General features: G+C 41.7%; 1 protein-coding gene across 1 annotated transcript in view; it reads left to right on the forward strand.

Moving 5' to 3' along the window:
• The window catches only part of LOC113563191 (probable serine/threonine-protein kinase DDB_G0282963), a 33,646-nt gene extending 17,006 nt beyond the window's left edge, over positions 1–16,640 (forward strand). The window contains exon 4 of the mRNA XM_026974499.1: positions 15,239–16,640. Within this exon, the coding sequence (XP_026830300.1) occupies positions 15,239–16,005 (767 nt within the window). The 3' untranslated portion in view covers positions 16,006–16,640. The remainder of the gene's footprint in view (positions 1–15,238) is intronic.
• The last annotated feature ends 1,269 nt before the right edge of the window (positions 16,641–17,909 follow it).

A 17,909-nucleotide genomic window follows, 5' to 3' on the forward strand; every position in this document is an offset into this window, starting at 1 on the left:
TTTATTGAATTCACAGAATGAAAAATCCTTTTCCACGACGAAAGTACACACAATAATGTAATGTGAAAAGCAGGACTTAACTTTCCAAACGGAAAAAAATCACAATTATTTATTCAGCCACGATTTCACAGGCACACGTAGGCACGAAATGATCACGAACCTTTCTGCACTAATTACTTTTACACTAGGCTTCTAAACTCATTTCTAAAAGCTTCCCCGTATTCTTTCATTTTGTTCCGTCCTTGCGATTATCGAATTTTGGCCACACAAACTGCAAAACATTTATATTAAGAACATTAATGTACGAGGTGACGTCACAATAAGCCGATAATAAAACTGTAAATTTTTTTGTCGTTTTTAACATAAAGTCGAGTTTCGCTCGGTATATTTCTTTGTATACTTTAATCGTGGAGAAGGATTTTTCATTCTATACAATCGTTAAAGAGTAATTAGTACAGTAAGATCGACCAATTCCGCCGGTAATACAGACGACTCCAGGATCCCCTTAATTCACGAAAACGAGAAAAGATGAATTTGAACAAAGCGGGGGAAAATTGATCGGAATTGAAAAGCAATCAAGTCAAGCTTTTGTGACACTTTTGTCAAATTCAAGTCAATTAAAATGAATCAATGTTGGATCGCTTGATGATTTTATCGCTGCGTGATACGCTGGTTTCATCGAACTGGAACTTCCTGATGTTTTTCCGTTCTATCGGACGGCGCGATAGTTTGATTGAGAAAGAATTCATTCCTAGAAGCTATTTTGTTTGCTTTCTCTCGATACCCTGACGTCATAATTTGAGATAACCGATATGATCACCGCGGCGATCCTGGCGCTATGCATCATCGAATGCACGTCAGCTGATATCGAGATTTTACGCGCTCCTTTTCGGGCTTCGTTTCTGGCGATGCTGGTCCTTGAGTCCGAGTTGTTTCGAGACACGAGGTCTTCGCGTATCGCGCAGCGCCTTTGTGTATCTTTGAGTCCGTGGATCTTTCTTGTCAGCCGAGGGATCTTTGACTCTTCTCGCGGGTATTATCTGCGAGCCGCGCGACAAGACGACATTCGCAGTTGCCAATCTCTGACTCGTGCGCCGTCGACGGCGCCGTCGTTATCGCACAAAGCGTTCGTCAAGAAAAAGAATAAGAAAATTAAAAGAAATCCAAAACAATTAAGTTAGATTATAAAGAATTCAGCGTGCGTGCACCGCAATTACTCCGGAATCTCTCAAAAACGTAAAACAATCGTTTATTCATCGAATTCGAAAGTATATGGAAGTAAACGGTGATCATTTCGAACATCTGTAAAAAAGGTATATCTTTGTAGTTATACAATAGAGTTTCTTTTCCTAAACGTGATTTTTGTGGTTCAAAGTCATTTGAAGGTCAACATATTCTGTATGGTTGAATTTGTTTTTTTACAAGCTACATCATTTCGTTAAGGAAAATATACCATCTCATTTAAAAAAATGTTCATGACCTTGATATCTTGTGAAAGGTCACATTAAAAAAAATAATTTTCTTGCCAGAGTACTAGTCTCTTTGAATCGAACAATTTTCGTCCTTTGACTTTTTTCATATCATCAAAGGAAGCAGAGATATTCTAAGTGCTACAGTTAGGAGAAACACCCTGTATATACAGGGTGGCCCATTTTAATTTATACAGTCGATTTTTTAAAAAACTAAAAGAGATACGAAAAAATGTTTCAGACAGACATGTCACGATTTCGAGGGGGACATAAGATGATACCATTGGTTTGACCTTGAATAGTCGTTTGAAGGTCACGCGAAGATCACCTTCAATTTCTTAAATTGAAACCCCAACTTTTTATTGCAGATTCTTATTCTCCATCGAAAAGTAAGTAACTTTTGTCTGAAACATTTTTCCGAAAAATGTCATCTTATGTCCTTAAAATGATCTTCAAGATGAGTTTTGAGGACATTTTAAGGACATAAGATGACATTTTTCGGAAAAACGTTTCAGACAAAAGTTACTTACTTTTCGATGAAGAATAAGAATCTGCAATAAAAAGTTGGGGTTTCAATTTAAGAAATTGAAGGTGATCTTCGCGTGACCTTCAAACGACTATTCAAGGTCAAACCAATGGTATCATCTTATGTCCCCCTCGAAATCGTGACATGTCTGTCTGAAACATTTTTTCGTATCTCTTTTAGTTTTTTAAAAAATCGACTGTATAAATTAAAATGGGCCACCCTGTATAATATGTGTAAAGTATATGAAGAAATAAGAGAAAGTGGACGCGCGAAGAATCGCACGTCCGCGGCATTGGTGGCTGCATCGATCGATCGAGACAGTTGCGAGCAGTAAACTGGAACCTTCCGCGTATGCGAGGACACCGTGCGCGAATACATATGTTTATCGCTCGTTCGACCCGACTGATGCCCGTGTGTATGATGTCAGACTCTATCTTTGATACATGGAGTAGATGACCACGCGCGAGCACACCAGCGCGAGTGAGCGTGTGCGCGCGGAGACTTCCTGGGAGGACGTTTGGAACCTTCAAGCTCGAATCGAGTTCTTGGGTCTAGGGAACTGCGGACTTCTGGGCCTTTTCTGGTCTCGTTGGAGCTTGGATTTTCAGATCCCGAGATCGTCAAATTGTAGTTTTTTTTCGAAATATTGAAGACATATATTCATGTCTTTGAGGTTTTGAAATATTTGCGAAAGTTTCGACTTCGCCACTTGAATCATTGGACATTTCGCGCTACTTAATTTATGTTTAATGAAACATTTTACTCTTCCGAAAATTCAGAAAAATTAAAAAATTTACAACTGTGATTTATTAGGCTTGCACATCATGGTTCAATCGATGTAGGTTTTCTGTAGATTCTATCGCGAATGTTGGATTTTTGTTAAAATTAAAATTAAAATTCATTAAAAAATCGCCGCATTCCTCTTCCTCGATTATACATACCGTGCGGCCGATTGTTTTGGAGAACGCATAAGCAACGCGAGGTACGGAAACTACGTCACGAACTAATAAAAGCCGTTTCATCGTTTATTTGGGGATTACATCTCTTTTTCTTCCTCTACGTAAGCATCGCGTAAGCCTCGAAGAATAATCGATTAAATTTTCAGAAACGGATATCGCGCGTCAATGCTATCGTAACGACGACAATCTTATCTCCCCCGATCGTGATTAATCGTGGAATCTAGGAGTGCATCGATTAATTACGATAAAAAGGCAAGTCCGCCGATTCCGCAATCTCGCGGGAAAGGAGAGGAAAACCGTCAAGTGCGCGCGCACTCGCATGGGAGATTTAAAAGAAGGAACTCTAAATGGCTGGCAGAAAAGTGAAATTCGCCGCGAAGAGATTCACCTGAGAAAACAACACGCATGTGTTAATCGTGCTACCGAGTTCTTTATCAGTTTGCACACACACACACACACACACACACACGAAATGCGAAACGTCTCGTGTGCGACGAAATTATCGCGCGTACCGAAATAAAGTTGCTGATCGGCGATCCAAAAATGCTGCCCAAAAAATCGACGGTCTATCGAACAGAGCGAGAGTGTGTACGTGTGTATGTACGACAAGTGTGTGGTTTTCACGCCACTCGCAATTATTCGTATTTCGGATCCGTGGCTCTTTTTAGACCGGTCCCCATATATTTAAACAGTCCCTCTCTTCCTCTCGCCTCACTCTTTGACGTACTTTCCGTGTTTAATTTATTTCTCCGTCAAATAACACGTAATTTCGGTGTTGGCCGTTTCCGTGGCGGCGATTTAAATTAAACCTCATAAACTCGAACATACGGAGTGTCCCGGATCAACCGCACTCTCGTTGACTTGCGGAGTCTCTCCGAGTCGGTTTCTTCCTCTAGAAAATTACGATAGCGAAATGGGTTTGCAATTATAGACGCTTGAAAGCGAAAGGTCCTTCGGAAATTAAATTTTACAGCATTGATCATTCAGTTCAATTTTGATAATTTTCTTCTTTTTAATTGTCAATCACCGGCCAAAGTACACAATGTAGGCTTGCAAATCATTAAAAAAATATTTTTAATCACACGCTTGTCCCAAAATCCGAATACTCCTTTAATCTTTCACTGAACGAAGCGATTAAAAATTGCTACCAATTAACGTCAAATTAAGATTACGCGTAATTACTCGAGAAGGCATTAATAAGCTGCGTCATGTCCTCTTTTTTTCAAAAATCTTATTCTCGAGAGCGAAGACTGGAGAATCAAAGCGTCACGACGCTGACGTGACAAAGAACTCGGTGATACCGTTCGGTATTATTAATATTCGCGGCACCAACGACTGATATCGATCACGGGTAGAAGCCGCTTTGCGTATTGCTGCCTATAGTTCTCACGCCGCGGATCTCGGCGATACTATTAATATTCAAAATACCGAGACTGACATCGATCGAGCGCGCGAGGGACAGCCGGACTCTCCTCTCGGTACGGCAGTGTCGCCGTGGCATAGCGTGTATCTCGGGACACCGGTTATATGAGCGTACAAGAGTGTACACAATACATGCGCGTGCACATAAAGCGCGTGTGCTCGCGCCGTCGTCGGATGAGTCATCGCGAGCGCGTTGCACGCACGATGGCGCAGAACTTGCTTTTTTTCGGGATCGCCGATAGCCAATGTTGCGTAGAACTCGAAGGGATCTAGGAGGTTCCTCGAAGAGTTCTAGAATCCAGGAACATTTCAAGAGAATTGTACGGCGCAAAAGGAAAATTGAAGGAGGAGGAACGACACACTTGCGAAAACTGTTTCGAAGGCTGGGAGCACTGGACTCTGTTAAATTACTTGAAATAAAGAATTACAAGTTGGAGATCAAGAAGCACATCAAGATCGGCATTAAAACTCAATTTGCTTATTTAAATTAAAATGGAGATTGAAGTTCCCAAGAGACGTCTCCTTTTTTCTGCACTCGCCTTCCGTGGCCGATGAAAAATGCATTACTTCGATTATATTGGGTTGGCCAAAAAGTAATTGCGTTTTTTTATATAAATAAAAGGCGAATTTTTCATGGGAAACAAAAACTTTATTAAACAATATATTGTCCATTTTGTTTGATTATCTTTTGCCATTTTTCAGGCAACTTCATGATTCCGCGCTCAAAAAAGTTCTTATCTTTTTCAGCAAAAAACAATTCCAACAACGATTTGATATCCTCATCAGCAGTAAAGGTTTTACCATTCAAGGCGTTTTGCAAAGAACGAAACGAATGGTAATCCGATGGTGCCAGGTCTGGCGAATATGGTGGATGTGGTAACACGTCCCATCCAAGCTGCAACAATTTTTCACGAGTGACCAAACTTGTACGTGGTCTAGCGTTATCGTGGTGAAACACAACACCTTTGCGATTCACCAATTCTCGACGTTTCTGTTTGATGGCATCGTTTAATTTATCCAGTTGACGACAGTATACGTCTGAATTAATGGTTTGATTCCTTGCAAGCAGCTCAAAATACACAATACCTTTAAAGTCCCACCAGACTGACAGCATAATCTTTCTTTGGTGAATATCTGCTTTTCAAGTGCTTTCAGCAGGGTCATCACGCTTGCTCCACGATCTTTTTCGTTTGACGTTATTGTAGACGATCCATTTTTCGTCGCCTGTTATCATACGTTTCACAAATGGATCATTTTCCTCACGTTTCAAAAGAGAATCGCAGATGTCAATACGCTCAGTGAGATGAATTTCTTTGAGCTCATGTGGTACCCAAATATCGAGCTTACTAATGATCCAAGTCGTTTTGAATGGTTTTCAACACTCGATTTCGATATGTTAAGATTCTCAGCAATCTCCCGTGTCGTTAAACGCCGATTCGAATCGATCAGTGCCTTTATTTTGCCATCATCAATTTCGATTGGCCTTCCTGAGCGTGGTGCATCTTTCACATTAAAATCTGCAGATCGAAATTTAGTAAACCAATGTTGACACTGCCGCAGTTTTAAAGCATCTTCGCCATATATTGGGTTGGCCAAAAAGTAATTGCGTTTTTTTCATATAAATAAAAGGCGAATTTTTCATGGGAAGCAAAAACTTTATTAAACAATATATTGTCCATTTTGTTTGATTATCTTTTGCCATTTTTCAGGCAACTTCATGATTCCGCGCTCAAAAAAGTTCTTATCTTTTTCAATAAAAAACAATTCCAACAACGATTTGATATCCTCATCAGCAGTAAAGGTTTTACCATTCAAGGCGTTTTGCAAAGAACGAAACGAATGGTAATCTGATGGTGCCAGGTCTGGCGAATATGGTGGATGTGGTAACACATCCCATCCAAGCTGCAACAATTTTTCACGAGTGACCAAACTTGTACGTGGTCTAGCGTTATCGTGGTGAAACACAACACCTTTGCGATTCACCAATTCTCGACGTTTCTGTTTGATGGCATCGTTTAATTTATCCAGTTGACGACAGTATACGTCTGAATTAATGGTTTGATTCCTTGCAAGCAGCTCAAAATACACAATACCTTTAAAGTCCCACCAGACTGACAGCATAATCTTTCTTTGGTGAATATCTGCTTTTCAAGTGCTTTCAGCAGGTTCATCACGCTTGCTCCACGATCTTTTTCGTTTGACGTTGTTGTAGACGATCCATTTTTCGTCGCCTGTTATCATACGTTTCACAAATGGATCATTTTCCTCACGTTTCAAAAGAGAATCGCAGATGTCAATACGCTGTGAGATGAATTTCTTTGAGCTCATGTGGTACCGAAATATCGAGCTTACTAATGTATCCAAGTCGTTTTAAATGGTTTTCAGCACTCGATTTCGATATGTTAAGATTCTCAGCTATCTCTCGTGTCGTTAAACGCCGATTGGAATCGATCAGTGCCTTTATTTTGCCATCATCAATTTCGATTGGCCTTCCTGAGCGTGGTGCATCTTTCACATTAAAATCTCCAGATCGAAATTTAGTAAACCAATTTTGACACTGCCGCAGTTTTAAAGCATTTTCGCCATATACATCACATAACTTTTTATGAGCATGCACAGCGTTTTTCCCTTTTCGGAAGTAATAAAACAAAATATGAGGAAAATGTTCTTTTTGATTTTCCATTTTAAAGTCGACGGCAAACAAACAATTGTTAACGAAATCGTGTACTTTCTTTTTGTAAAACAAGCTTGAACTGTGAGTTGTTAACCTACATAATGATTTTGCGGTTTAGAATGAAGTTAGTTACGTTTCAAGACATGTATGTCCATCTATTGGAAAAAAACGCAAGTACTTTTTATATAAATAAAAGGCGAATTTTTCATGGGAAACAAAAACTTTATTAAACAATATATTGTCCATTTTGTTTGATTATCTTTTGCCATTTTTCAGGCAACTTCATGATTCCGCGCTCAAAAAAGTTCTTATCTTTTTCAGCAAAAAACAATTCCAACAACGATTTGATATCCTCATCAGCAGTCAAGGTTTTACCATTCAAGGCGTTTTGCAAAGAACGAAACAAATGGTAATCTGATGGTGCCAGGTCTGGCGAATATGGTGAATGTGGTAACACGTCCCATCCAAGCTGCAACAATTTTTCACGAGTGACCAGACTTGTACGTGGTCTAGCGTTATCATGGTGAAACACAACACCTTTGCGATTCACCAATTCTCGACGTTTCTGTTTGATGGCATCATTTAATTTATCCAGTTGACGACAGTATACGTCTGAATTAATGGTTTGATTCCTTGCAAGCAGCTCAAAATACACAATACCTTTAAAGTCCCACCAGACTGACAGCATAATCTTTCTTTGGTGAATATCTGTTTTTCAAGTGCTTTCAGCAGGTTCATCACGCTTGCTCCACGATCTTTTTCGTTTGACGTTGTTGTAGACGATCCATTTTTCGTCGCCTGTTATCATACGTTTCAAAAATCGATCATTTTCCTCAGGTTTCAAAAGAGAATCGCAGATGTCAATACGCTCAGTGAGATGAATTTCTTTGAGCTCATGTGGTACCCAAATATCGAGCTTACTAATGTATCTTAGTCGTTTTAAATGGTTTTCAACACTCGATTTCGATATGTTAAGATTCAGCAATCTCTCGTGTCGTTAAACGCCGATTGGAATCGATCAGTGCCTTTATTTTGTCATCATCAATTTCGATTGGCCTTCCTGAGCGTGGTGCATCTTTCACATTAAAATCTGCAGATCGAAATTTAGTTAACCAATTTTGACACTGCCGCAGTTTTAAAGCATCTTCGCCATATACATGACATAACTTTTGATGAGCTTGCACAGCGTTTTTCCCTTTTCGGAAGTAATAAAACAAAATATGAGGAAAATGTTCTTTTTGATTTTCCATTTTGAAATCGACGGCAAACAAACAATTGTTAACGAAATCGTGTACTTTCTTTTTGTAAAACAAGCTTGAACTATGAGTTGTTAACCTACATAATGAATTTGCGGTTTAGAATGAAGTTAGTTACATTTCAAGACATGTATGTCCATGTATTGGAAGAAAACGCAATTACTTTTTGGCCAACCCAATAGATAGAATCGCACGCGTCGCAACTCGCTTTCCCACCGAATAATAAAATAATAACCTTTTTCCCAATCTCTGTGAAAAAAGAAAAAAAGCTAAAGAAATTAAGAAAGCAACAAAAGTTGGCGCGGTAAAGGTCAACGTGCATTCCGCTGTGCTAGGTTCGGTATGAGGGGTTAAATTACGCTCCTGCGCGCGGCCGACCCCCTTCACCCCCGTCCGCGTGCCTCCGCGCCGCACCGCACCGCACTAGCAGTGCGTTCTCCACTCTCTCCTCGTCGCCGGCGAACTCGTTGTCATCATCGTCACCATCGTCGTCGTCCTCCTCCTCATCATCATCATCGTCGTTGCCGTCGCCGTCGCGTATCGCGCTCACCGGGCCCTCTCCTCCTCAGTCTTCGCTCGCCGGCCGTTGGCAGAGGATCCGCATCGATCGCGCTCTCGCGGCAGTAGATCCCCGTGTGTGCCGTGTACACCTCGCCGCGCTCGTCCGTTCCCGTTGGGTAGCATGTCGGCCCGACGCGAGGATCGCGGGGCCCCGCGCGGGGCCCGCGCGACCGCACTCTCCTGAGACCCATCCCGTGACGTCATCCCGACGGCCCATCTCTCGCGCTGCACGTCTCCCTCGTTCCGTCCGTCCCCCCTTTGCAAGTCCCTCAGCATCCTGCACCGGGCCTCCTTCCGCCGTTCCTTCAATCCTCGTGAGATCGATCCCGCGGATGATGTCGCGTCGGGAGTGCGCGTAATTGTCCGGGCTCTTTTCCTCTTTCTCTTCGATTTTGCTTCGATCGATCGAGATCCCCCTTGGGTCCCGTGCGAGGCGGATTTCGATCACGCTAGTATTCTCTCGGAGAGCCGGAGAAACGCCGGACCTTTCTTGGGCACCGGATATGTAGATGCAAGGTGCGTACCTCCGGGATTCCTGGGACTCCCGGGCCCTCGAATTTCCAGTCCCCCCTGCTGCGCTCGGAATTTGCATGTCGAGTTTTCCCGACAGAACGCTTGTACCTTAGAGCCTTGAAGTTGAACTACTTTTTGGACCTTGATCTTTAGATCGCTGCACTTCTACCTCCGTATGTTAGGTTGGATTGTGTAATTCGGGTGTCTTGCAACTTTATCTCAAAATCTTGTAGTGTGGATATCTTGCGAGTACATACCTCAGAAAGTGCGAAGGGAGTGATGCTGGCTTCTCGATCTTTGAATCTGAAACCTCCTGAAAGTGACTGTTCGAAGTCGTTCTACGGAAATGCTGTAGTTTTGAGTCCTTACAAATCTTTCAAATCTCTAAATGCTCATAACGCGTGCACGTTTTTGTGGAGCACAACATCGCGTTACGTGAAAATTGTTTAAGCTCTTCAAATTCTGATTGCCGTTCCGCATAAATTCAACCCGGAATTTGTGAGTGTCTGCTTGTTTAATCAGAGCAAGATGCCTGCGAACGCTAGACAGACATTTTATATTGGATATAAAATATGTAAGTAGGGCGAGAGATTGTATTTTTAATTACTTTCAGACCGGATGTGCAGATCAGGAGTGTAGTTAGAATGTAAATGAGAAATCTAATTGAAATGCTCGACCCTCGTGCTTTTGAATCCGTTTGAATGCGTGAATTAGAAACACGTAATTGCGACACGTAGTATGCATTCTTAAATCGATTTTCCACTCGACAAATGTTTAATTAATTTGTTACAAACGGACTGAAGAGTCACCAGAAGTCTCTTACGTTTATTGTTACATGAAAATATGTTTAAAAACTGGAATTAGAACTCGACGTCGGCTAGAGTTAATAAACTTTCGATAATTTATACAATATGTCTATTTTGGGAATAATATTGTTACGTGTGTGAGTGAAAATGTTGAGCGACGTATCCCCCGTACGGTGGCAGGTGTCGGTGTTACACCTGTCCGCGGGCTGAATGCCCCGGTCAGGTTGCGAGTGGCGATAGTCCCAAACAAATACCTTTATCTTTATTTTAGTCAGCGCGGCGATAAATTGCTTCATTTACGTTCCGTGCCCGCTCCATGATCGTCGAGTTGGTTCCCAATCACGTGTTCTGTAAGAAGCGCGAAGCGGACTCCTTGACGTAAGCGCTCCATGACCGATCCATTTTTATTGTTTATTACCATGAATATTAAAGACTCGTTTAAGTGTCGCTCATGTGAGGCGTACTTCACCCTGACTGAAGAACAAGATATTAATATCGCTTAAGTACTTCTTTAAAACTTAGGTATCCGTAATCTCCGCTGCAGAATAATCGAGCAACTTTACCGAGAGTAATCGAAAGTAAAATCTTTTATACGTACATGTACATTTAAAGTTTTAAAGTTCAATTCACACAGTTTCTTCGTTAAGTAACGCTTCGGCTAAGCTTCAGTCTAAAAACTTGTCAAGCCAGATTATTTTTATAGCCCCTCCCTCCTTCATTATTCTCGACTGATTTCGTGTTTGCCCTATTTGAGTGATAACTTCGCGATATCTCCAAGATCTTTCTTCCTGGAAAGTTTCCATATGTTGATCGAAACAATTTTTTGCAAATAGATGCATGCCTTCCGCAACTTTCTCACAGTGTGATAATACTTGTTTGAACGAGCACTCTCGTGAAAGATATCGATAGGTGTTGCGAGGGTATCGGGCCCATCGCTAGTCGCGGGGTCCCACTTGCCGCTCGAAGCGTCGAATTCCACAGCGTTTACTCATTCGAAAGAACGAACTCGAAGACTTCTCGGGGCCGGAGAGAAACTTCGATGGCGGAAGAGAAGTGGGAGAGTGGTCGGGCAAGAGAGATGGATCGAGAAAGAGATAGAATGAGAGACAGTAACCGCTGGTTTCCCGTTTAATCGACCGTCGATTCCAAGCGAGTACCATTTCATTCAATCCAATTTCGAGTTTTCGAAAAATCATCGAATCTCTGCCACAAATTGACAGAACAATTGGAAATACGAAGATCTAAGTTCTCTTTAAGATCTTTAGTGACGCATCAACGCATATATCTTTAGATTTGATAAACGATTTTGCAGATTGTTAGCAGACATAAAAGGCAAAGATCTCTTAGAACTGCAGTGGGAGCTCCAAGGACCTTCTCGGAGAATAAATATACAGCGTTATTTATAAAAATAAACAAATCGCACGCAAGCACACAAATCCCGGGTGTATCACGTAATTTCTAAGTTAGTACGTCGTCGCTTACAACAGATCTTTCGTAACGCTCGGGACGTTGGTCGTTGTCCAACTGCCAAATTATTGGGTTGGCCAAAAAGTAATTGCGTTTTTTTCATATAAATAAAAGGCGAATTTTTCATGGGAAACAAAAACTTTATTAAACAATATATTGTCCATTTTGTTTGATTATCTTTTGCCATTTTTCAGGCAACTTCATGATTCCGCGCTCAAAAAAGTTCTTACCTTTTTCAGCAAAAAACAATTCCAACAACGATTTGATATCCTCATCAGCAGTAAAGGTTTTACCATTCAAGGCGTTTTGCAAAGAACGAAACGAATGGTAATCCGATGGTGCCAGGTCTGGCGAATATGGTGGATGTGGTAACACGTCCCATCCAAGCTGCAACAATTTTTCACGAGTGACCAAACTTGTACATGGTCTAGCGTTATCATGGTGAAACACAACACCTTTGCGATTCACCAATTCTCGACGTTTCTGTTTGATGGCATCGTTTAAGTTATCCAGTTGACGACAGTATACGTCTGAATTAATGGTTTGATTCCTTGCAAGCAGCTCAAAATACACAATACCTTTAAAGTCCCACCAGACTGACAGCATATAATCTTTCTTTGGTGAATATCTGCTTTCGAAGTGCTTTCAGCAGGTTCATCACGCTTGCTCCACGATCTTTTTCGTTTGACGTTGTTGTAGACGATCGATTTTTCGTCGCCTGTTATCATACGTTTCAAAAATGGATCATTTTCCTCACGTTTCAAAAATGGATCATTTTCCTCACGTTTCAAAAGAGAATCGCAGATGTCAATACGCTTAGTGAGATGAATTTCTTTGAGCTCATGTGGTACCGAAATATCGAGCTTACTAATGTATCCAAGTCGTTTTAAATGGTTTTCAACACTCGATTTCGATATGTTAAGATTCTCAGCAATCTCTCGTGTCGTTAAACGCCGATTCGAATCGATCAGTGCCTTTATTTTGCCATCATCAATTTCGATTGGCCTTCCTGAGCGTGGTGCATCTTTCACATTAAAATCTCCAGATTGAAATTTAGTAACCCAATTTTGACACTGCCGCAGTTTTAAAGCATCTTCGCCATATATTGGGTTGGCCAAAAAGTAATTGCGTTTTTTTTTATATAAATAAAAGACGAATTTTTCATGGGAAGCAAAAACTTTATTAAACAATATATTGTCCATTTTGTTTGATTATCTTTTGCCATTTTTCAGGCAACTTCATGATTCCGCGCTCAAAACAGTTCTTACCTTTTTCAGCAAAAAACAATTCCAACAACGATTTGATATCCTCATCAGCAGTAAAGGTTTTACCATTCAAGGCGTTTTGCAAAGAACGAAACGAATGGTAATCTGATGGTGCCAGGTCTGGCGAATATAGTGGATGTGGTAACACGTCCCATCCAAGCTGCAACAATTTTTCACGAGTGACCAGACTTGTACGTGGTCTAGCGTTATCATGGTGAAACACAACCCCTTTGCGATTCACCAATTCTCGACGTTTCTGTTTGATGGCATCGTTTAATTTATCCAGTTGACGGCAGTATACGTCTGAATTAATGGTTTGATTCCTTGCAAGCAGCTCAAAATACGCAATACCTTTAAAGTCCCACCAGACTGACAGCATAATCTTTCTTTGGTGAATATCTGCTTTCGAAGTGCTTTCAGCAGGTTCATCACGCTTGCTCCACGATCTTTTTCGTTTGACGTTGTTGTAGACGATCGATTTTTCGTCGCCTGTTATCATACGTTTCAAAAATGGATCATTTTCCTCACGTTTCAAAAGAGAATCGCAGATGTCAATACGCTTAGTGAGATGAATTTCTTTGAGCTCATGTGGTACCCAAATATCGAGCTTACTAATGTATCCAAGTCGTTTTAAATGGTTTTCAACACTCGATTTCAATACGTTAAGATTCTCAGCAATCTCTCGTGTCGTTAAACGCCGATTGGAATCGATCAGTGCCTTTATTTTGCCATCATCAATTTCGATTGGCCTTCCTGAGCGTGGTGCATCTTTCACATTAAAATCTGCAGATCCAAATTTAGTAAACCAATTTTGGCACTGCCGCAGTTTTAAAGCATCTTCGCCATATATTGGGTTGGTCAAAAAGTAATTGCGTTTTTTTCATATAAATAAAAGGCGAATATTTCATGGGAAACAAAAACTTTATTAAACAATATATTGTCCATTTTGTTTGATTATCTTTTGCCATTTTTCAGGCAACTTCATGATTCCGCGCTCAAAAAAGTTCTTATCTTTTCAGCAAAAAACAATTCCAACAACGATTTGATATCCTCATCAGCAGTCAAGGTTTTACCATGCAAGGCGTTTTGCAAAGAACGAAACAAATGGTAATCTGATGGTGCCAGGTCTGGCGAATATGGTGGATGTGGTAACACATCCCATCCAAGCTGCAACAATTTTTCACGAGTGACCAAACTTGTACGTGGTCTAGCGTTATCATGGTGAAACACAACACCTTTGCGATTCACCAATTCTCGACGTTTCTGTTTGATGGCATCATTTAATTTATCCAGTTGACGACAGTATACGTCTGAATTAATGGTTTGATTCCTTGCAAGCAGCTCGAAATACACAATACCTTTAAAGTCCCACCAGACTGACAGCATAATCTTTCTTTGGTGAATATCTGCTTTTCAAGTGCTTTCAGCAGGTTCATCACGATCTTTTTCGTTTGACGTTGTTGTAGACGATCGATTTTTCGTCGCCTGTTATCATACGTTTCAAAAATGGATCATTTTCCTCACGTTTCAAAAGAGAATCGCAGATGTCAATACGCTCAGTGAGATGAATTTCTTTGAGCTCATGTGGTACCCAAATATCGAGCTTACTAATGTATCCAAGTCGTTTTAAATGGTTTTCAACACTCGATTTCGATATGTTAAGATTCCCAGCAATCTCTCGTGTCGTTAAACGCCAATTGGAATCGATCAGTGCCTTTATTTTGCCATTATCAATTTCGATTGGCCTTCCTGAGCGTGGTGCATCTTTCACATTAAAATCTGCAGATCGAAATTTAGTTAACCAATTTTGACACTGCCGCAGTTTTAAAGCATCTTCGCCATAAACATGACATGGCTTTTTATGAGCTTGCACTGCGTTTTTCCCTTTTCGGAAGTAATAAAACAAAATGTGAGGAAAATGTTCTTTTTGATTTTCCATTTTAAAATCGACGGCAAACAAACAATTGTTAACGAAATCGTGTACTTTCTTTTTGTAAAACAAGCTTGAACTGTGAGTTGTTAACCTACATAATGAATTTGCGGTTTAGAATGAAGTTAGTTACGTTTCAAGACATGTATGTCCATCTATTGGAAAAAACGCAATTACTTTTTGGCCAACCCAATAGAATTGTAACCGTCCGAAAGCACAGAATCGCGCGAGGACATGCGGATCCGCGGAAGTATAGCAAGTTCCCGTCCCGAAAATATAGACGTCGAGAGATATCGAAACACTTAAGTGTCCGCTCGCAGAAAAATTGAAAAGCCCGAGAAAGACGCGCGAGCAAAATCGCTAACGTTTCCGATTGTTGTGACGTTTCAGCGTCGACCACAGGATCGTGCCATGACGCGGGCATCACCGACGTGAACTCCAACCACAATCACCATCCTCACAACTATCTTCATCACGGATACAATCAGCACGAGCATCGGCCCGAAGACCGAGTCCCATCGTCCTCCTCGATGTCTACCTTGCTATGTTGCGAGCCGGTGTCGGCTGGCCGACCACGGGCCAACCTGAAACTCGTGCTGAATCGCAGCCTGAGCGAGCCGGGACCGAGCCCTTGTGCCTTCCCGGCATCGCCAACCGCGTCGCCAATCGCCACCTCCGTTAGCAGCAGCGGCGGTTGCAGCGACAGCGGAAACGGCAGCCTAAGCAGCAACAGCAGCAGCAACGACAACGTTAACGGCAGCCCCATCCAGATACCGTCGATTGTCATCGACGAGGAGGCGAACGGCGACGACGACGGCGACAGCGGCGACGTCCATCGCCGTGGCTTTCACCACCTGCATTACCACCACCATCATCATCACCACCTTCATCACTTGCACCATCATCAACACCTGACGGTGACCACGAAGCGTTGCAAGCTGGAGACCGCCAGCCTGCCCACCAGTCCTTGCGCGGAAAACGGCGGTTTTCATCGTCAGCTGGTGCTGAGCAGGACTCGCGTCGTCACTTCCGGCGACCTGGCCGAGCGTCTCACGCGTCTCGAGACCTCCCGACCTGGCGCCGTTCCGTCGGTGATCCTCGACTGCCGACCGTTCATCCTGTACAACGTGAACCATGTGCGCGTGCCATCAACGTGAACTGCTCGGACCGCTTCAACCGACGCAGGCTCCAGCTCGGCAAGGCTACTCTCGCTGATCTCGTGACGGCTCGTGAGGGCAAGGAGCTGCTCAGGAGGCGACAGTTCAAGGAGGTCATAGTGTACGACGACTGCACCGACGATCTAGAGCACCTGCCCGCCAGCATCCGTTGTTCCTCGTGCTCGCAGCGCTCGTCGACGACGATTGGGAACCAGCTCTGCTGATCGGTAAGTACTCTTTGATCTCTCTCGATCATCATCATTGGCTAGCAAGGATAAGCTCAGTCTTGAATTTGGATGAAACAGCTGAAGCGAAGCTTCTAGGCGACGTATCACGAAAATGGAACGAACGAAGGCTGGTTATTCCTGTTCGCGATGAACACTATTTTATTCGCATTTTCCTAACGTTCGAACGAACAGTCGAACCTGTTGGACATTGGGAATCAAACTGTTTCAGCTCGAACGTTTCATTTTGATCTGCCGGAACACAGACTGATCGCAGTTTGACTCGTTTGCTGCTTTTGTTGGAATTCTAGTTCATGAATAATTGATTCTCTTGGCCTTAAGGGGATCCTGGAGTGGCCAGTGAACTCCGTCGCGGCGTCTGAATTACCGGCGGAATCGATGATTTTCCTGTATTTTCTTTTTATTGAATTCACAGAATGAAAACTCCTTTTCCACGATGAAAGTACACACAATAGTCTAATGTGAAAAGCAGGACTTAACTTTCCAAACGGAAAAAAAACCACAATTATTTATTCAGCCACGATTTCACAGGCATACTAGGCACGAAATGATCACGAATCTTTCTGCACTAATTACTTTTTACACTAGGCTTCTAAACTCATTTCTAAAAGCTTCCCCGTATCTTTCATTTTGTTCCGTCCTTGCGATTATCGAATTTTGGCCACACAAACTGCAAAACATTTATATTAAGAACATTAATGTACGAGGTGACGTCACAATAAGCCGATAATAAAACTGTAAATTTTTTGTCGTTTTTAACATAAAGTCGAGTTTCGCTCGGTATATTTCTTTGTATACTTAATCGTGGAGAAGGATTTTTCATTCTATACAATCATCAAAGAGTAATTAGTACAGTAAGATCGATCAATTCCGCCGGTAATACAGACGACTCCAGGATCCCCTTAAGGGGGGAGCCTGCTTTAGAACGCTGAAAATAAGTATATTTTACGAATTGTTTTTGGAGAAACTATACAGCGGATCATTATAAAACTTTGATGCATTTATTAGTACATGTTTAAAGATAAAAAAATTATTTTTTGATTTGAATATATCGCTTGTAGAGGTCGTCCTGGAGAAATCTTAGTGCAGCCGCGTCGCCGGCATTGCAAATTGGTGAGCGTTCTCCTGCCTCCAAATTTCGTCTAAACTGAAAAATTGAAACGATGTTCTCGTTATTTATGAATTCCCATCGTCGATGAACCAAAGAGAGAAAAAAAAGTTGAAAAAGTGCCAAAATGGTGGAGCTTAGAACACAAAAGTACGATTTTTAGGCAAAGTTGTTGAACTTTTTCATGCAAAAATAATTGTTTAACTTAATGTTTTTATGAATATTAAAGGTTCATCGACGATGGGAATTCATAAATAACGAAAAATATTTCGAGTTTTCAGTTTGGATGAAAATTTGGAGGCAGGAGTTCACTTTTCTTCTCTCTTTGGTTCATCGACGATGGGAATTCATAAATAACAAGAACATTTCAATTTTTCAGTTTAGACGAAATTTGGAGGCAGGAGAAGCCTCACCAATTTGCAATGCCGGCGACGCGGCTGCACTAAGATTTCTCCAGGAGACGCTCTCAAGCGATATATTCAAATCGAAAATAAGTTTTTTATCTTTAAAATGTACTAATAATGCATGTAAATGGTTTGGGGGGGAAGCAT

Source organism: Ooceraea biroi, chromosome 13, assembly GCF_003672135.1.
Source record: "Ooceraea biroi isolate clonal line C1 chromosome 13, Obir_v5.4, whole genome shotgun sequence".
In the NCBI taxonomy this organism is placed as follows: Eukaryota; Metazoa; Arthropoda; class Insecta; order Hymenoptera; family Formicidae; genus Ooceraea; species Ooceraea biroi.